The following is a 21,174-nucleotide window of genomic DNA, read 5'->3' on the forward strand; positions in this document are numbered from 1 at the left end:
AAAAAAAATAGCAAGAGTTACCCTTTAAGTGCACAATCGTAAAAAACAGATAATTTGTAGACAGGATTGACCGCACTCACTTTACATCAACCTAAAGAAAAAGTAAATTAGGGACTGAACCAAAACCTGGTAAATGTCAAACATTTAATTGTGGTTTTACTGGATACAGTCTCAGTATATATTGGAAAGCATACATGATGTAGATAAAAAGCAAATGCCAGACACCTCATGTTACAATATGCTTTGTGCAAATTCAGAAAGGAAATATTTTGTAGGCAGAAAAAAAAAAAAAATCATTCAGTAGAAACTACTTTTTTGGAAATCCGGTTTGCTTTTAAGAATATTGCAGCTCCAATTCAGTGCAAAAAATCGGGAAAAGGAAAATATCAGGTCCTGTTGCTGTCAATTACACGTATAAATCCCTAGTGTGTGAGATGGGGTGGTGGGAAGTCACTCCGTTGCCTTTGCAGTAGAATCAAGAATTGTATTTCAGTTGATATAACCTCTCAAGACCGTGGCAGATTCAGGTGAGCTTCTTAGACCATTGTGCAACTTGACGATTTTTTTTATTTTAACTGCACAATTCCATGCAAGCAATGCACCTCGTAAAGACCAAAAACATCAAGTATTAGTCAGTTTCAAAGAACTCATTAAGAAAAGTCCCATCATATCACCCTGCTATACAAACAAACAAAGTCTGGGTAAATTCAACCCAATGTCTGTTTAATAGCTTGCTGTGGTCTTAAATCATATAGTTTTCCCCACAGTAAAAATCTTTATTTCTAGCTGCTTGCCTTGGTAGATAGTCACAAAGGCCAACATGTCTTAGAAAATATGATCTAACCAAAGTAAACAAATTACATTGTTTGGATATATGTATAAAATGTCAATATCAACTAGCACATTGATATCTGTTTACCGACAAGATGGCAGCCAAATGCCAAAGTGGCAGATGTATCAGAAAATTAAGCCTAGCAGGCTCTGCTTCAGTTGGTGGAACCAGGCTTCCAAAACCATTTAAAAGACTTCACAATGAAGCTGCACTCTCGTTCTACAGAATAAAAATATATTACTTCTATGCTTTAGATATTACAGGAAGACTTAATGTCAGAAAGCACATTTCGCACACACAGATGTTCGTGTTGGGCTTCTCGTATACCGTCTGCTGGCCTAACCAAAAAGGAACAGCTAAGAAATTTCCAGTCACAAGGCTTGCTCTCTGTCCCAGTCCGTTGCATACCATGTTCATTATTCCTCCATCTCAAGTTGTTAGAGGGGAAGAACAGTAGATGCGAAGAACTGCAGGCTTCTTTTATATGTAGTCATCTTCCACAGGTTCTCCATTGACATCACAGTAATGAATAAATATGGCCACCACTCGTTGGAACACACCCCTTTTCATCTGCCGCAGCTCAGAGATCTCTTCTCCAATTGTCTCCATGCAGATGTCGGCTGAAAGCTGCCCTTTCCTCCGTGGTGCATAAATAGTAGCTAGAGTCAAATGACAGATATGCTCAAGATTAGGAAATGTCTAAACACACCGTCCTAAAGGATCCCGGTGCGTGCCAAGCACATTACCAGAGGCCGAGTTGTCTTACTAGTTCATGTCACTGTCCTAACCAGTCTAGTGATTTTGGCTATTATGGCTACTTTCTCTCTGCCATTAGTTGTAATGACATCAACCTTTATGTGCATGCACAATGCACATGACAGAGCACACCAATGGCATTTACACTAGATGGTCTCGATTATGAGCTACAAAACCACTTGTAAGCCTTTAAACTGTTGACAAGTGAAACAGAGAATTTATATAATGTATAATTATTTGTGACACACCTAACGGTAATGTCCTGATACATATTAACAAAGCAAGTTATCATTATAAAAACAGCTGCCTCATAGGTGCTCTATTATCAAAATAAGATGGCTTATTATGTTTTAAAGCTAAGCTTAACTTTAAGCGTCACTAAAAGCTTAACTTTCCAATACTGTGGAAAAAATATCTTTGGTTCTGGTTAAATATTCTGATACATACATAGCATAGATGTTTTGAGGTTTAAAATTAAAAGCAAATGATGGAATGGACATTCAACGGGTCAAGAAGGAATACATCAATAGAGAGCAATGCACAATGGCAGAAAGTGTCGGTGACCAGATGTGAAAAGCTAGAAGGCATAGCTATGTGGCTCATATTTGCCCTCCCTCACTTAAAGAGGCATATTGCCTGTCACGTCAAAGGATTAAAGGCTACTCAGTTTGATCATCTGCATGGTAAATTGATAGAAACGTTTCCAAAATGGAAAATAGATTTTGCTGTTATTAAACTTTTTAAGCTTTACAAAGGGTCACCTATACTGTTAATGAGAAAAGCACAAAACAAGCTAGGAATGTGAAGTACCGATGCCTCTGCGGAATCTCAGTTACAGCTTAACATGAATTATTTAGAAGGGTGAAAACATGCCTAGTGCCATGGACCCGTACCACAAACATTCAATGATGACAGCATGATGAGTTTTATAACAATCTGTGCACTGATATGTTTATTACTTACTCTTTTCATCATCTTCAAAGTCATATCTGGCATAGCTGTTTGGCTCTGCAGTTCTCAGTGAGCGCAGCCATGGGAAATCTGTGATCATGGAATATGGCGCACCATCTACAACACCTGATGGGAAGGGACAAGATTAGAAGGCTGATTTAAAGACATAGGGACTAAAAGTGTAGTCATTATATAGGACAATCTCACACTTATGGCAACTATCCCGCCCCCCGTATAAAGAACACGTATGAAGAATGATTGGTACTCTCAGATCACTCTCAAATCAACATATGGGCGGGTGTTATACGAGAGGGTGCGAGGCAGGGCATGATGTGAATATTTCAGCGTTTCATTTGGTTAAGAATACTGGCATTTGGTTTGCCTTAGAGTGGTCAGTATGCATATGCCCCGATTGCTCAATCTTGTAACCCCTCCTCCAAATACAAGGGTATTTTGCAACTAATTACAAAATAGCATCTTTAAGATGTTTTTCAATCCTATAGACAGATATCTATCTATTCTTCTCTTGTGTATGTGCCCCACTAAGTGGCTAGAATTGGTCACTACATAGTGAAGCATTGTGTTGTAGAGGCAGCATTCACTAACTGAAGTTTTTATGTCAAGTGGTACACTTGTGGTGTTACGATGCACTGCTGTTTAAACAAACTGAACCTGATAGGCTAATTAAGTTATAACATTAAAAATTACCTTCCAACGTGTAAATGTCTCGACCCCAGGGGTACTTTGTATATTTCTTCACCTCCTCCTCAGTCCGAGTGGCTTCAGGAAAGAATTCATATTTGATGAGCTCTCTAAATGGGGAAAGACAGATGGCGGATCAAACACAGAATATTGTATATATGCAATTAAAAACTTGTATTATTATATTTTAATTCCTTATGGATATACAGCTTGGCCCAAAATTGCCAGCATTTGGAAGTGATTTGGAGGTTTGTGTTGTATAGACGACAGGAGATGATTATTACCGTTTATCTGTCACTCAGTTTGGAAGTATGCCAACGGTGCTGTATTTATTAATAGCTGTTGCACCCTTTGTTTTTCATAGGGTGTTTTTTTTCACCTAATGTTTATCACAAAAAGTATTTGTTTAAAGTGAAATAAGCTTCATAAAAAAAAGAAATGAAACAGTATTTAAAAAACATATAGTATAATAATCAGACTATTGACCAAGTTTTCAACATAATAAATAATATAAGACTATAAGCTGAAAATACGAATGAGAATACTCACTGATTAATATTTGCTATAGTGTCCATCCAGCTTCGGACACGAACCTTATTTCTAACGTTGGGTGGATTGCTAAATTCATGGATGATGCAAATGTGATATGGATATGGTCCACTAAACATCTTTCTTTCCAATGTTAATGTGTCTACCTGTGTGGGAAAACAGCACATCTAAGAACAAGATCCAGGGCTGCATTTCTATTATGTTTAGTATTTCCCTTGATCCATCACTCTCCACTTGATTATATAAGCATTGGTACTTTTGATGGTAAATTAAAAGCCATCTACAGGATTTCTGTAAATACAGATATAGCCATGTTTACTATTATTTATTTCTCCTTTTTCTGCAAAAACCCATTCAATGGAAGTTGCCACATGATTGTGATAACGTTACAAATAAAGATAAGGAAAGAGAGAGAGAGATTTTATAGATACACACACACTGACTAAATCATTTTAATAATGGTTAATGATATACTATCCCCTTAAGGACTCAGCTTTTTTCTTTTTGTATCTTTCGATGCTGTTTTAACACTCTTGCGGCGCTCTTGTTTAGCTGTCACTTTCTTCTCTCTCATTTAGTTTACCCACACAAGTTATATATTGTTTTTTTCAGGACAGAAAGGGCTTTCTTTAGTAACGATCACAATCATATCATCTAATTTACTATAAAAAATATATGGTGAAGAACTGAGAAAAAAAAGCACTTTTATTTTAAAAAAAAGTGCTAAATAGATTCTATAATTTGTCCTGAGTTTAGAAATACCCAATGTTTTTATGTTTTTTTTGCAAGTTATAAGTAAATATAGCGTTTTACTATTTCAACTCCTCCCCAAAAAAAAAAAACTTGCCCCAATGTCCTATTTGCCGGCTCCATCAAACCATATATTTTTAAAACTAGACACCCCAGGGTATTTCAAATGGCAGTATCTTCGATACACTAATTCTACCACCAGCCTTTGTCAAAATGCGTGGTGGTCATTTTTTGTCGCTTCCTAAGCTCATTTAATGCCATGACATGCCAGCCTATCATTTTGTAGATGAAGTTGCTGCTTATTTTTACAAAAAAAAAAAATCCCGCTGTGTTTTATTGTATATATTAAGTAGTAATTGGCAACACATCACCACTAAAAAAAGATGCCGATGAGTTAGTCCTCAGTTCCATAAACCTATTAATTTCAGACTGTTGAGATTTGGCGACTGCCAGCAAGGGGAGACCAACCTGTTGCATAGGACGCAGGTATATAATTCGGTTTCTCTCTGGGGGCATTCTAAGAATCTGGTCCAACACTTGCTCCATATTCAGCTTTTTACATTGAGCATAATCAAAGCGATTCACAATAGGGGCATTCTCAATTTTTAAGTGCTTCAGTACACGGCATCTAGTAGCTGCGAACAAAAGAAATGAACTTAGCAAACTAGTTTCAAGTTCCTGCCATGTACATATTGTGTTCCTTTAGACTCATTATTGGAGTTAGATTCCCTCTCCCCATCAAAACCAATGATGTACAGAATTATCTGTATACAATCTATCAGACAGCCAGAATCACTAATATTCGCTGACTCACATAAGGTGTACTCACTTAATATTAATAGCAAATAACAAGCTCAAATTATTATTTATTCTTTTATATAGCGCCATTATATGCTGTAGTGCCGAAATTCTTCTGCAATGCATGAATAAGAGTCAGACCATTTACATCCAAGACTATTTAACCTCCTGAAAATGTTAGAGCATTCCACAAAACAGAATAAATCATAACACTACTATGGTGTTACATACAAATGACATACCAATAAAAACGAGTGGAGCATTTTACATACTCACGTTATTTAGCCCTAGAGGCACTTTTGTTATTTAGAATCTGTGCAGCAAAAGTTAACCTGTAAAGTTTTAGTCTACAAGTTGATGCTATCGTTTACTTACCATGGATGAACATCATTTTGGGACAGTCTTTAAGAACCAAGTCTGTGATGCCACAATTGGTCAGTGTTATGCCTACAAGATTCTTCGATTTGAGGTTCAAAATCTGTATATAAATACAAAAAGAGCATAATGTTTCATACGTTCATCAGACTTATTTATGGGAAACCAAGCACCAGGGAATATGTAGGCCATCACCCATAAACCTCATGTATAATGTCTACTTGATGCGAAACTCTGAAGAACATATGTAGCCTATTGAAGTATGTATATGTGTATTTTATCTTCCCACTGTTTTATATGGTACTATCAACAATTTGGCTAAAAAGTACTGGGGGGGAAACAACTTACAAAATGACTTTATCAACACCTTATGATAATTCCAATGGAAGCACATTAAAGATGCCAAGATGCCAGCATTAGCACTGGAAACTACTGGATAAATACGCTTACGTGTGACTGCCCTTTGCTGTATTATGAGCTTACCCTGCTTGGACTGGTTACCTGGACATGGTCATCCTCAATGACTGGGTCACTTGTGCTTGTGGACTTATCCGCAGTGCGTTTCCTCTTCACGGCTTTCCTGTTTTTTAAGGCTGTGGACTCTAGTTAACATAATGAACATTTAAACATAAAGGGACTATCTGCAGGCATCTTAATACAGTGGATGGTGCCACTGATTGCACCCCCACTCATTTTCTGCCCCAAGCATTTGTGGTCCAGGTTAATGAATAACGCCTTACAACATTTTCAAAATAATTAAGTAGAAGGTCTCATGCCAGAGAAAATATACATCAGAAGTAACAATTCCCAGTCTTGTGAGTCTATAAAATGCTGAAGATCACACATTTCTAGTAAATGATTCAATCTCATACAGCTCAAGAATTTCTCCCAAAACGTATTCACACCTCTTTTTCAGAAAAAACATCCCCAGTGTTAAATCATTTGAAATACTTTCCCATCAAGTTTTTAAAAAAAATCTGAGGCATCATTACCCCCATAGACATAGATCACTTAACTCCTCTAGGTACATCAACTATGCTTCAAACCTGTTTTGCCTTCGAAAAATTATACATTGCACACAGTAATATTGTAAGAAAAATGTGTTTTTTATGAGATTATTTATGGTACAAAACATGCAAGACTTACCACCATCCGACACCAGAGGCACTTGAGAAAGCCGTGTCCGTGCTCTTGTTAGAGGCCTTTGTGAGCTATGGCCTTCATTCACTGTATGACAGCAGGCGGGTGATGCACTTGGATCGTTTCCTATTCTTGTATTAGTCCTATGACTGCCACTTTGTGGAGTCCTTAGTGCATATTCTGGGCCACTTGATGGGGAGGACTGACTAGTGGACGGCTGCTGCCCCTCACAGCTTCCAGAAGTCCTGCCCTGCCGTCTGTGATTTGGGGTGACATTGCTGGAGCAGTGACAACAAACAGCTCCAGATTCTCTCCCCTGCATTAAACTTGGATCAGAGTCATTTTCCCTATTACAAGCACACAGATTTACATCCTCCTGGACATCAACCTTGCCATTTGATGGCTGACCGCTGTCTGAGCTTTCAGAGGCAGAATTACAGGCATTTAGAACTCCATTTGAAGTACCCACTTCAGCAGAGCAGTCTTTGCCTTTGCTTCTCTCAGGTTGGTCACTAGCAGCCTTCATATCAGCTTTTATCTGCTCGCTGGTTACCTGACATCCCTTTTCACAACTGGTTTCTTCACTTAGCACAATCTGCTCTGCAGTAGCTTTGGCCCCAGAACTGCACTTCTTGCGCAGGGGAGCTTTTCCTTTCCCGCTTACGGCTGTAACAAGTGGATTTGTCATCAGAAAATAAATCAGTCATTGCGATGACCTGACTTAATAACAACAACGGGGGGAACAAAATTCCTCCAACAAATATTTCTTGTAGACGTAGTTTATAAACATACATGTTAAAATGCAACCAAACATATCAATGTACTAAGAATAGTGGCTTTCCTACAATCTATGTAGATATATTATCAAATGATCTTCCCGGCAGGAGCTCAGCAATACCCTCACCTGTGTTATCTTTGGGTTCTGCCGATGGGCTGCTTTTATCTTCCTCAGTGGGATAACTCAGTGAAGCATTATTGCTGCTGGAGTTAATAACAATGTCATCCTCATACTCACTGTCTGAATCGTGGACCGTGATTGGTGCAGCTTTGACAGTAGGCTGCAACCCACTAGGCCCTGCAACAAATACGACAAAACAAACACCAGGGTTAAAAACACAAAATGCATGTATAAAGATGATGAAATGTAGATAAATATAAAAAAATCTAGTTAAAACAGTAAATCAGAAAATATTGAGTTTACAGCATTACTAAAATACATAAAATGATATGCTTTTTGTGAAGTGGTTTCATTTTCTGGCAGATGAATTCTGTTTTGTTTCGCTTCAGGAACAAATTGTTAAAACTTATTCTGATGTGTTGGAAAAATAATTCCAGTGTCTGACCTGCTCTTTCCTCATCCACCTCCATTGGTATAATGGCAAGAGTGGGAGCAGAGGCCTCATTTCTATCTTCTTGATCAACCGGTCTTATTTCATCTTGAAACACATCCTCCATGTCTTGTAGAGCTGCAAATCACATCAAATGGAAACATATTCAACAAATCCCATACTGTGCAAAAATTATCCAGCAACAGAGCAAAAGGAAAGCAGGCAATGTGGAATTTCACTTTACGGATATTTGTTATAAAGAGAACAGACCCTAAGCTCCCGAGGACAACAAAGATCATCTAGATTCGGAACACTATCTCTCTACACAGAACAGACAGCGGTCACTCTGTATGTGGACAATATTTACCTTCTGCAGCAATTTGTTCTTCTTCTGGGGGTGGCTCTGGTCTTACTTCCAGCTCATCATTTCCCTCATCTTGTGGTGGTTGTGGTTCAGGCTGTTGAGGGTTGTTGTTGTTGTGTGCTAGGTTGTTGTTGTTGTTCTGGTGATTGTTGTTTTCGTTTTCATTATTGGAATTCTGGTTGCTCACGAGGGCTGAAGACACACCAATGCCAGTTCCAGCACTGAGACCTACTCGTGCACAGCCCTATAAACAATGGAATTCAGAATCTGTTTAAACAGGAAAAAGGGTTTGACAGAAAATTGATTAAGAACGAATCCCAAAAATACATACCTTTGGAGGTTCACGAAACATCTGGTCAAGTGAGATGAATTCCAAGCTTGGCAGCAACTCAACAAATTGACTGAAGGATTCTAGTTTAACAGCATGGCAGCGCACCAGACTCAGATCCACCAAGCGGCTCCAACGTGAATGATCTTTTAGGAGTGATGATTAAAAATATACATTTAATAAACAATAAATCCAGAATGTACCAATCTCACAAAATTACATTCCATGTTTCTTTTGTTTTGTTTTCTTGGTGCTCCTATAAATGTTTCTCCTAATCCATCTACTAATCAAGAGGCTATATGCTACAGAAGATGATAATGGATTTTTTTAGGTCCTGTTCCATGTTTTGGTCTCCATTGAGACCAAAATTAGTTCTCTTTATTAAGAAGAGTACATATGTGATGCCTTGTGCTAAGTGTTCCTATTTTTACACACAGGGCTGTTTTATTTTGATTCAACATTCTCTGTTTTCAGATACTGTGGAAAAAAAAACAGTGTGTGGTCATTACCTGTGATCCAGTTTCTTGGATTATGAAGATGTGGACAGTTGTAGATCACCAAGTATTTAATGCAAGAGAAGACCTCGTTAACAGCCTTCATTCCAATATCTGTGATGATGCCAGGATTCTCTGCCACATCTGCTAGTCCATATTTCATCAGATCAGCATTGGTCATCTTACCTAAATATAGTAGGAAACAGCGTTTGGTGAACAGAATGGAATTTAGTAAGCCCAGCTTAAGTACATTATGTGTTGATTCTGTAGGCAAGGCATTATCATCCAAACAAAAACAAGAAGGTACGTGTGTACTAGAAATAAAATAGATATTAGATATAAAAAGGATTAGATATTGAAGGATATATTTTTTACATTGCAGCAAAAATTCATCCACATATCCTAGGTGCAAGGTTTCAAACTGGGGAAACTCAAGCTCTGCCATCTTCAAAGCTGAAAACACACCATCTTTGGTCAGGGAAGGTTGGATGCGTACTTCGTGTAACCTTAGAATAAGAATAATGTTGATGTTTATGTCAGCTCCATTGTTATAATGTACCAAATGCAAAAAGTACTACTAATAATTATAATCATATTACTATGCAAATGAAGGGAAATTGTGATCATGTAATATTTTAATTTACCATTTTGCCATCTAAAAATTAAATTTTTAATCTTCACATAAAATTTTGAGTGAATTGTCAGTTCTCATTTTCATTCATGTTAATAATGTTACATATCTAAGATTTAACAATTACCTTCTCGCAGCCGTGATTATGAGGTAGCCAAGATCTACTTCCAGAGCATTCTTACATGCTCCCAATACAATGGTGTGTAAATTCCGAAACCCACCTGCCAATTAACATAAAAAAATTATCAGAATAAGGAAACCAGACAAAGAAATGACACTAAAATGATCCAGGACTGTGGAGAATTGTGTGGGGCACCTTGTATTTCTACAACAAGAAAAAACACATTTTCAAAATGAACCTTCAATGAAGTTTAATGCTGAGGGTTAATCTCGACAGCCTTATACATATTGATAACAAGAAGAAAGAAGTGGGCACCTTATGCCATTCCATTACCAAAATGTTACTTAAAGTGCATCTCTTACTTTGCATTTGTTTGTATAGCGTTCGAAAGCCACCGATCTTTGCCATTTCTGAAAACCAAAGTAAATAAATACTGTAAACTAATGCAACGTAGTCCTACTTACCAGAACGCCAGCTGTCTTCCACCACATGCTGAATGAGCCCGCCAAGAAACGGAACTCTTACAAGCTCTAGATGTTCCAAGTTGCGAGCAGATGCCAAGCCGGTCACTAATGGCACATACTTTAAGGAATTTGTGGGACCTTCAAAAATGAGAACAAAAACAAATATGTTGGTAGAAAAAATGCGGGAATAATTAGCTTCTTATTTTTACAATGGAAGAGCCATCTTTCCATTCTGCTTTGAGTGGTTGAAAAAGCTAATGTTTATAGCAAAAGTAAAATAGTTCTACCAAACAAGACAAAATGCTAATGAGCTAGAAGCTGACATTTACATAAGCTGAGCTCTTCACTACTGAGTTAACCCTTACCTGCACAATTCCGCATCACAAAGGTACGTAGACTGATGCAGAGGAAGTCTTTAAAAGGTTGAGGTTTGGTCAGACGTACCCACTTTAAATATAGATGACGAAGCATGGGGATACATGGAATTTCTGGTACGTTCACTCCTTCCAAGATATTAAGAGAGACGAGAGAAATAAAGACCACAAATTACATCTTTTCACTACTGTATAGTTGGTCAACATCAGAACAGAATGTAATCAGGAAATGTGAACATGTTGACAACATAAATCAAAACTGTAACTATCTAGTAAAGTAAAAATGTATTCAAAATGACTTCGGTCAATTTTTTGCTCATTCCCATGCCAACGGACACAAAGCATCTTCACAAATAAATTACCCAAAGCATTATCATTTAATATGATTTTAACACTGATAGAGTTAAACTAAAACCGGCCTCAGCAAACCCATAAAAATTACACGAAAGGCTAGAAATGTTTACCAGGCCACTAGCTTGTAAAGCATACCGTGTGGGCTAGTGCTCTATCCTTTCTATTAAGCCATGTGATTTTATATATTATATAAATACACACACACACACACATATACATATACACCAATCAGCCATAACATTATGACCACCTGCCTTTTGCCAGCAAAACAGCCCTGACCCGTCAAAGCATGGACTCCACTAGACCTCTGAAGGTGTGCCGTGTCATCTGGCACCAAGATGTTAGCAGATCTTTTATGTCCTGTAAGTTGCGAGGTGGGGCCCTCAGCAGATGCCATGCACCTGGCCATCGACGTGATGTAACAGATAATGTGATTCATCAGACCAGGCCACCTTCTTCCATTGCTCTGTGGTCCAGTTGCTATGTTTACGTGCCCATTGTAGACAGAGGTCTGCTACCCAGCCCCATACGCAACAAACTGTGATGCACGGTGTGTTCTGACACCTTTCAAGCAAAACCAGCATTAACTTTTTACGCAATTTGAGCTACAGTAGTGTGTCTTTTGGATTTGACCACACAGGCCATCCACCCCCCCATGCATCAATGAGCCTGGGCAGCCAATCACCCTGTCGCCGGTTCACTCCTTTTCCTTCTTTAGATCACTTTTCATAGGTACTGACCACTGTAAACCAGGGACACCCCACAAGAGGGGCAGTTTTGGAGATGCTCTGACCCAGTCGTCTAGCCATCACAATTTGGCCCTTGTCAAAGTCGCTCAGATCCATTGTCCATTTTTTCTGCTTCTAACACATCAACTTTGAGGACGAAATGTTCACTTACTGCCTAATATATCGCACCCACTGACAGGTGCCATGATAACAAGATTATCGGTGTTATTCAAATCAGTGGTCATGTTATGGCTGATCGGTGTATGTATGTATGTATATATGCCTAGGTGCAGCACACCCAAAAAATCCATAAAATCAAGTGGATCATGTAAGATCAAGTAGTTTATTCAGTTCAACAGAATATCATCTCTTCTGATAAAATGAATAAACTACTTGATCTTACACTATCTGAAGTTCTGCGAGCGCATGCTTATTATGGAAGGATATATATATATATACATACATACATACATACATATGCACACACAATTAATTAACAGGTTTTGCTCTATTACACATATATTTTGTTCATGAAATCTTACCAACTAAGTGCAGCGTTTGGATTTTGGCAGCAACCGGAATTTTCAGTTTATTTTCTGGAGGGATGGGAAAAGCTCCATTGCGATTTCGGAATTTACCCAAAATATGCACCTGTGGCATGTAAGTCCATATAGCTTCTACAAGTTCCAAGTGAGATGTCTCTACACCCTAGGTAAATAGCATATTTCAGATAAAATGTGTCAAAAAAGAAATACGGGCTGCCTCATATAAGCAGCAATGGGCATTAATGAGTTACTATGTATTTTTTGTCTCTAATTTTACCATTGACATACAAATGACAAGCATTAACAGATGACAACGGAAATAGAATTTAACACCAAGTCTGGTTGAATGTTCTTGGACCGGATTAACAAAGTCACTCACCAGGAGGTTTGGGCAGGACTGCAAAGCTTCTAACACACCAGGAATGCTGAAGGCCTCATGGCCCCGAACCCTGCGTCTTTCCAAGTACCTTGGGTGAAGGCCATAAAGCTGCTCAATGTCTGGCATCTTCTTAAGTAACTTTAGAAAACTGGAATCTGTAAAACCTAGAAAAGGATTACAGCAACAGCGATCATCACCAACCTATGCAAAAGATGGGTGCTGAGGCCTACATGTTAATTAGGTGATCTCTTATGTTATACAACAGTTCAGAAGCAAACATAACTGCTATAGCAATCATGACAGGGTTATTTTACCAGCTAAATTCCATAATTGGACTAAAGACAAAATATAGGAAAAACTACACATTTACATATATGATATCCTTTTTTGCAGACCTGGTGGAACCGCTTTTGAGAGCTACAGTCGCAATACCCACATCACTCACTCTGTTTGAGGGTTATTGGAGTTGTAACACAAGATAGTCGATTTTTTCTCACTTTTAAAATATCTATTTTGCAAACGTTTTAGTGGCTGTAGGGTGGAGTCACAATTACTGAACGCTGCATGTTAATTCTAATTTATCATTAGGAAACACAAGTCACTTCCGGTTTAATGACAGAAGATGGTGGCCTGTTTTGGCTCAGGTGCCGACAGTAAACTGCAGAAAAAAGATCCTCATTTAGAAATTGCAAATAAACAAATGTACAGTGCCAGCATGTATGAAACGGAGTTGGAGAGAAAAGGGTTTTGATACATATTGTTTTAAGAATCTTTAACTACCTGCAGACATTCCCTATTTAAAACAACATCCTGATGACAGAGCTAAAAAGGACTGCTTATGCTAATAAGGTGATTTGTTAAAGGGTCACTCCAGCATTCATATCACTTTACTGCATACGATAGCTGAGAAGCCCTGTTAGATTTTTATGGTATCTCCCTTGAAATGCCTAGGGAGTTCTGCAGGTCTAACCAGAACCCCATGAGCAAAAAAAGCCCTCACACAGATTCTAATCCTGCCACTGGTTGGCTGCTTCAAGTCAAGGGCCATGGTGGGGCTTTTCCCTAATGTAATTTAAACAAAATGCATATAGAAGTACTTTTGCGTACTGTACCAGGGCCTCCCCAGGCACACTGTACCAGGGCCTCCCCAGGCACACTGTACCAGGGCCTCCCCAGGCACACTGTACCAGGGCCTCCCCAGGCACACTGTACCAGGGCCTCCCCAGGCACACTGTACCAGGGCCTCCCCAGGCACACTGTACCAGGGCCTCCCCAGGCACACTGTACCAGGGCCTCCCCAGGCACACTGTACCAGGGCCTCCCCAGGCACACTGTACCAGGGCCTCCCCAGGCACACTGTACCAGGGCCTCCCCAGGCACACTGTACCAGGGCCTCCCCAGGCACACTGTACCAGGGCCTCCCCAGGCACACTGTACCAGGGCCTCCCCAGGCACACTGTACCAGGGCCTCCCCTGGCACACTGTACCAGGGCCTCCCCTGGCACACTGTACCAGGGCCTCCCCTGGCACACTGTACCAGGGCCTCCCCTGGCACACTGTACCAGGGCCTCCCCTGGCACACTGTACCAGGGCCTCCCCTGGCACACTGTACCAGGGCCTCCCCTGGAACACTGTACCAGGGCCTCCCCTGGAACACTGTAACTCAATTCTAGGCTTGTATCAATTAATGGGAGACTCAGACTGAGATATTCTATATTTTTTTACCATAAGGTAGTATGAAAACTATGATATGTAGATGCAAAAACATTTGAAAAGAAAGCAGTAACTTGGAAACCAACATGACTGTATTATAAAGAAATTACATGTACACTTAAGCTAACTTAATATAGAGGACCTTTAGTGGAAAGCATCACACATGGGTGCTGGGGAAGCTGCTTCTGTAATTAATACCGTCAATGAATTACACAAATGTCCTGTCTTTGTGTTTTTTTCTTCACCACATGCTGCATCAGATTTAGAACCATATGTGCCTAGCACAGCTATGACTTCTGCTGCCTTGTGGTAATCTCAGCTCCAATAGATGCGTAACCTTCACTATTAAAATTATTACAAAGCTGTCAACAAGAACTAAATATGGTCAGCCTTAGGGGTCTAATCCTGCAGCCAAGAGGTTTTGTTAAGACTGATAACAGAAAGCAACTTAAACGGTTATCTAAGCATTATGATCTAGCCATTGTAAGCTTATCCTGCAAGAATGGATACATTGATCTTGAACTACATGTTAAACTAGTGTGAATACATTCACGATATGTTGCTAGTTAAGCTATGCTTTATGTAGGGTCTTCTTAAACTGTGGAGAACTGTACTACTGTTTCAAGAAACAATTAACAAAAAGAAGAAAAAGTATAGTTTTGCAGAGTCTTTAAAAAGTACAGTTTAGTCTCCCATACACCTAATCTGTAGCAGGAAGTTGCTAACACTCAAATCAATCTGTATATGGGAGCAGGGGAAGGTGGTCTCCTTATACCCCTAAAACTCCCTTTCAAGACTGAAGTTGGATGAGAGTATGGTGCATGCAGTTGCAGAATACATATTCCGCAAACCAAAGAACCGGGGAGCAGGGAAAACATCAAGTACATAGGGGCTGCTGCTGAATCCCTCCATGCAGGGGAGAAATCGATAACTTAAAGGGGGAGGGGGGCAACTGTCATGGAAGGTCCCTGTAATTATCACTATGACGAATGGGTACAACAGACAGTATTACATGAATGTGTATATTTTGTAGTCATTGTCTTGGTTATTATATGAATGCGTTTATCTTTATTCGTAGAAGCATAAACATTTTTTACAGTATTTAAAACCAATCTGGCCCATTTAGTCCATGTCAAAACTTAATCTGTCTTTTCTTATATTCAAGATATAAACCATATGCTTATACTATGTATAGATACCAATAATACTAAATACATAATACTGCTATATTATGAACATAATTTAGTAAGGGATTGTTTCTAGTGGTAGCACTCACCTGTGGGCATATATTCCCACCATCGACCAGCACAAAGATCCACCATCTTCACAACACGCAAGTACAGCGTCACAGCTTCTTTTAACTTGCGAGACAGGCATTCCATGCACATAATGTCCTGCAAGGGCAGGTACCTAGAGAAATAAAATAGAGATGAGCATGCTTTGTGCCACATTTCTGGTGTGAACCTTTATCAAAACTCTCAAAAAATAATGAATCTCACCATTGGGACTAAAAAATAAACATAAGCCAGGGGTCGACAAATTTGGTTTGGATCTAGGAGCCAGCTTTTTTTTTTTCTCTTCCTCAATCATGTTTTTATTTTCACATATTACCAAACCTGTAGCCTGGGGTTTTTCAAGCCTTGACATACACTAACATACATTTACACACTAAGACCACACAGTAACAGACACTACAACACATCAGACGTACCGACTCTGCCACCATTTATTTACAAACACACTGACTCTAGCACTATATACATAGCACACATACACACAGACAGACAGACACCGACTGTCACCTACTACGCCGCTGCCCAAACTATGCTTTCCTGCTTTTGCGCGGTGAACCAAGTGAAGTGACCCACCAAGCGGGGTAACAGAGTGTATTATGCGACCCCGCTGGGAGCCTCACAGCACCCACTACCCCAGACTCATGATGGCAGCCCTGCAAAAGCCTGGGTGCCAGAAAGTGGTTTCTAGCCGCCATGGCGACCTGGGGTTTGTCAAACTCTGGCCTAAGCCCAAGCCAAGATGGCATACAATGACATCAAGGTCTGCAAGCCATCACTGATCTGTGTTGGCAATGCTGTGACATCAGCGTTAAAGACACAGAGAAGTAACAGAGGTTTGCTATATTAAATATATATCCACATATTTTATATAAGTTATGTTTATTTTACGCTAAAATCAACATAACAAAGATGTAGAAGAAGAATCTGTGGGAAGAAGAAATAGTGGGTTACAAATAACATAACGAAGTGATGCTGGTAACAGCCTTTCAAAAGTGGTCTTATTGTCATAGCAACAAATGGGAGGTTCCTGCTGACTGGACCATCCCATGTGGTTGCTATGGCGATAAGAGCCACATTCAAACTTGTACTGGTACATAACCACCAATATATTCAGAAGTTTACTTACTTGAAAATGTGACAAAGTACTTCATGAGACAGCTGGTTCATGTAATCTTTAGGGTCTCCAGCTTTAATATTTTCTGTGCCATCCATACTGGTTCTGCATGGCTTGACAGATTTCCGGCGAGGCCCCATGATGAATGTATTAACCTCCTCTTTGGTTCCTTGTAACTACAGATTAAGAAAAGAGTGATAGACTGAGGAGACTTACTGTGGGAGAGGTTTAGATGATTTGCTGAATTTCAGGGTACCTGTGATGCTAACCAGATACTAGATCAGACATGTGAGATACTAAGATACCCCTTTACACAGATTTATTTCAGAAAATCAGTGATACCATATAAAATGATTATCCCATAAGATAGGTCTGCCTTTTATAAGAAGGACACACATCACCATAGGTGCATCTTTGTTTACCCATACACTATGCTAAAGAACCTGCTTAAACATGCACAGCTAACCCAGGCTTTCTTCTCTGATCGATGAGCGGGCTGCAGGCACATAAAATAGTCTGTCTCACACTCGCATGAAATGGCTTTTTAGCAATAAATGTGGAAACAAAACTTGACGGCAGAAAAGAACCAATCGGTCCATCTAGTCTGCCCATTTTACCGGACCAAGACTTGGACTTCAATCAGCCTTTCGCGTTGTCTTAGATTCAGGATAGCCAGATGTCTATACCATGAATGTTTAATTACCACTTCTGCTGGGAGGCTGCTGCACTTATGCACCGCCCTCACAGTGCATTAACTCAAAGCATCTAGTGTTAAATCATTTTATGTATTTAAATGTTTCTAAGGCATCCTCTTTCTATCTTCTACACATATTATGCTTCCTTCAAATGAATAATACTAACAACTTCTGTATCTTACCTCAAAATACTGATCCTACACGTCAAAATGCGTCAAGCAGTTGAAAGAACCGTTGGGTGGTTACATATAATCTTGCACTGACGTATATTTGTATATTAATAAGCTCTGTTTCATTTTCTTGCTACTGGTTACAACTGCTTTGCAAACACAGACACAATGTACATAAAGACGATCGCCTGTAATTTCCTTAGTACTCCTGCGGTGAAGTGTAATGAAAACTAGCAATGCGCTCTTTTAAAAGCACACGTTTCGCTCTCTTACCGATCACCGGTGGTAATGAACGGAACTATGGAGCATATAGAATTAGCCGGGTTCCATATTGAGTGTTTTTTTTTTTTTCCTTCTTCTTTCTTTCATTCTGCGCCTGCGTGGTAAACTGCGCCTGCGCGCTCTCCAACGTAAGGACAGTAGAAACACGGCGGGACAGTGACGTCATCTCTTGAGGCCGCCTACCATAGTCTCGCGCACTCTCAGTCGCAGACGTCTGAGGGTAAACGAGTACGGGTCCGTTTGAGACTTCCGGGTGGTAGATGCTAAGAGATGTCCAGTATTTTTAGGAGTTAGTGTAGCATTATTTAACTGCTTTCTGTCTGGATTCTGGCCCGTATATTCCAAGTGTTCAACTTTTGTCTCCATTTTTCCGCAAATTATGACTTTTTTGTGTTTGGTGTGTCAGGATAGCAAAGGGGTTACAATTTACATTTTGTAAGTAATGCGGTTTTGTTTTCTAAATGCCTTACTTGTGTACATAGACACTGGTAGGTCACATAGTAAAGTCGAGGTAAAGCACAGGTTGCGCCCATCACCACAATCCCTAGTAAAGACAAGTACCCCTCTCAGGCCATTTTAAAAATTGGGCAGTATGCCATCCTATAGGCTTTTTAATTGGCCTGCTTGTTTTCAGTCTCCAGAATGAATACAAGAACTTTTTATGATCTCGGGGTCTGCAACTGACTCCTTCCTGTTCTGGTATGAGTAATAGACATGGGCACTGGCAGAACGTTTTTGTGTGTGTTTTCTTTTTTTTTTGGGGTGGGGGGATCTTTGTATTCGAAGAAATTTGCCTGTCCCCGTCTTCGGTTTAGACGAAATTCGGCCAGCGGTTTAGATTTCGGGAAATCTAATTTGTTTGGCCGGTTGCAATGGAAACAAGAAATACACGTGTTGGAAGATGTTAAATAGGGAATTTGAGACTAATGGATGGAGGAAAGAAGGTCAACATTAGCTTAGAGTTATAGGTTTTAAGTTAAGGATAACAGTAGACTGGTTAAATGATCTTCATTTTTAATAGGTGTTAATGAAATTAATTAAATAAAATCAATGCTTTATTATCACATATTAAAGATTAACCAGTTCACTACTACCCTTAGACTTAACCTATCAGTTTATATAACCTAATAATTATAATATATATACCGTATTGGCTCGGATATAGGCCGCCCCCGTATATAGGCCGCACCCTAAAAGTTTGGTGCTTTTTTAAAGAAAAAGTTTTTTTCTTTAAAAAAAGCACCAAAAAATATGCTGCCACTCTGTCCCCCCCCCCCCGAGATATGCTGCCACTCTGTCCTCTCCCCCCCCGAGATACGCTGCCACTCTGTCCTCCCCCCCCGAGATACGCTGCCACTCTGTCCTCCCCCCCGAGATACGCTGCCACTCTGTCCTCCCCCCCGAGATACGCTGCCACTCTGTCCCCCCCCCCGAGATACGCTGCCACTCTGTCCCCCCCCCCCGACTTACCAGAGCAGACTCCCGGGTGTCTTGCGGGGCCGGAGGGGGACATCTATGCAAATCGCGTATACAACTCCCGGTGCTGGCGGAAGTGCCGGCACCGGAAGTTGTATACGCGTATTGCGTAGATGTCTTCCGCCAGCCCTGCAAGACGCCCGGGAGTCTTCTCTGGTAAGTCGGGGGGGTGGGGTGTAAAAGGTATCGTGCGGACGCTTAGACAACCTCCCGTGCCGGCACCCCCCCCGAGAGAAGTGCTGGCAGGGGAGGCTGTCTGAGCGTATCAGACAGTAGGATACAGGTCCCCTGCACCGCTGCGGGGGATCTGTATCCTAACCCCGCTGCCTGCCCGGCGCCCGGGACTGCATGTCCCGGGTGTCGGGCGCTAGACCCCGAATATAGGCCGCACCCCCACTTTAAAGACTTAAAGTGGGGGAAAAAAGTGCGGCCTATATTCGGGCCAATACGGTATATATATATATATATATATATATATATATATTAAGAATAACCTAATATTTATAAATTAAATAATACAATTCATTATGTTTAGTATTAGAATAATAAAATTAATTATTAGGATTAGCACTGTTACTAGCAGTAACAGTGGTTGTTAATAGCGTATTTACAGTACAGGTGGTGGTAACTACCAGTGGAAGGAGGAGTACTGAACAAGGACAGCAAGTATTCCCTAAATGATACTCAAGAGAACTTGGCCTACTGTTACTACTACAAGGTGGTGTGTTGGACATAGCGACTGAAGTACTTGCCTGACTTAACTGACGCAAAGGCTGTGTTCCAATTAGAAATGCTGGTGGTGGATGGAGCCTGACTCTCCCCTTTACTAGTACCAAAACGAGGATTCATTAGAGATTTTATTTAGGTGTATGTGGACTGTTAGGTTTTTTTTTAACAGTAGAGGAAGTTTTAATTAATTAAGAATCAGATGGAAATAACAAAAACTGTGCACAACTGTTAACTTAAGTTTGGAGTATTATTGGTGAAAGCACTTAAAAGAAAAGAAGGTGATACTGCAATAATACAATACAAAAGAGGCAGGTAGATGCAATAAATGGGCGATTCAATACAATAATATACAAGAGAGTGTTAAAATGTGTATAAAAACAAATAGACCAAATGGGTGGAGCCCAAGTGCGGCACAGAACCCTGACGCGTTACGCCGTCAGGCTTCCTCAGAGGGTCCCAGCTCGCAGAGTGCAGGCTATTATTGGTTTGTGAAGGGTACTAATGGCAGACAGAGAACATATGCTCCAAAAAGAAGAAACTTTTTGCACAATGTATGTGCGCATATGTGAGTTTCAGTAAGGATTCCCCTTTTCCATGTTTGATGTACCCACACAGATTACGCATCCTTTTTTCAGAACAAAAAGGGCTTTTATTTGAAACTATATAACTGGCACAAACTAATTCTGAGTGCTAGTATGTAAAAAAAAAAATATTGTAGAATTTCTTTTGCACATAAG

At 40.0% G+C, this 21,174-nt stretch overlaps 1 protein-coding gene across 2 annotated transcripts; it reads right to left on the reverse strand.

Moving 5' to 3' along the window:
• Window positions 1-816: 816 nt before the first annotated feature.
• FBXO38 (F-box protein 38) lies at window positions 817-17,262 on the reverse strand. Of its 2 annotated transcripts, none has more exons than XM_053465462.1 (21): window positions 17,098-17,262; window positions 15,953-16,086; window positions 12,964-13,127; window positions 12,582-12,747; window positions 10,949-11,086; window positions 10,584-10,721; window positions 10,126-10,219; window positions 9,743-9,873; window positions 9,383-9,553; window positions 8,877-9,019; window positions 8,549-8,789; window positions 8,197-8,319; window positions 7,869-7,928; window positions 6,860-7,519; window positions 6,215-6,315; window positions 5,714-5,816; window positions 5,009-5,175; window positions 3,791-3,936; window positions 3,248-3,351; window positions 2,552-2,665; window positions 817-1,491 (listed from the first exon to the last, which is right to left on the reverse strand). In XM_053465462.1, the coding sequence occupies exons 1-21, from the start codon at window positions 17,223-17,225 to the stop codon at window positions 1,313-1,315; spliced, it is 3,405 nt and encodes a 1,134-aa protein (XP_053321437.1). In that variant the 5' UTR covers window positions 17,226-17,262; the 3' UTR covers window positions 817-1,312. The 2 variants fall into 2 exon arrangements, with proteins under 2 accessions (XP_053321437.1, XP_053321436.1); XM_053465461.1 differs by having other exon boundaries at window positions 7,758-7,928.
• Window positions 17,263-21,174: the final 3,912 nt, after the last annotated feature.

The sequence above is a fragment of the Spea bombifrons genome, chromosome 4 (genome assembly GCF_027358695.1).
Source record: "Spea bombifrons isolate aSpeBom1 chromosome 4, aSpeBom1.2.pri, whole genome shotgun sequence".
Lineage (NCBI taxonomy): Eukaryota > Metazoa > Chordata > Amphibia > Anura > Pelobatidae > Spea > Spea bombifrons.

What these genes read in the sequence shown, in the direction of transcription:
- FBXO38 (XM_053465461.1), bottom strand. Translation starts at nt 17,225, where the DNA reads ATGGGGCCTCGCCGGAAATCTGTCAAGCCATGCAGAACCAGTATGGAT. An exon ending in GTACTTTGTCACATTTTCAA is followed by an intron (nt 16,087 to 17,097) that starts GTAAGTAAACTT and finishes TTATTTCTCTAG; the next exon opens with GTACCTGCCCTTGCAGGACA. An exon ending in GGAAGACAGCTGGCGTTCTG is followed by an intron (nt 10,220 to 10,583) that starts GTAAGTAGGACT and finishes GTTAATTGGCAG; the next exon opens with GTGGGTTTCGGAATTTACAC.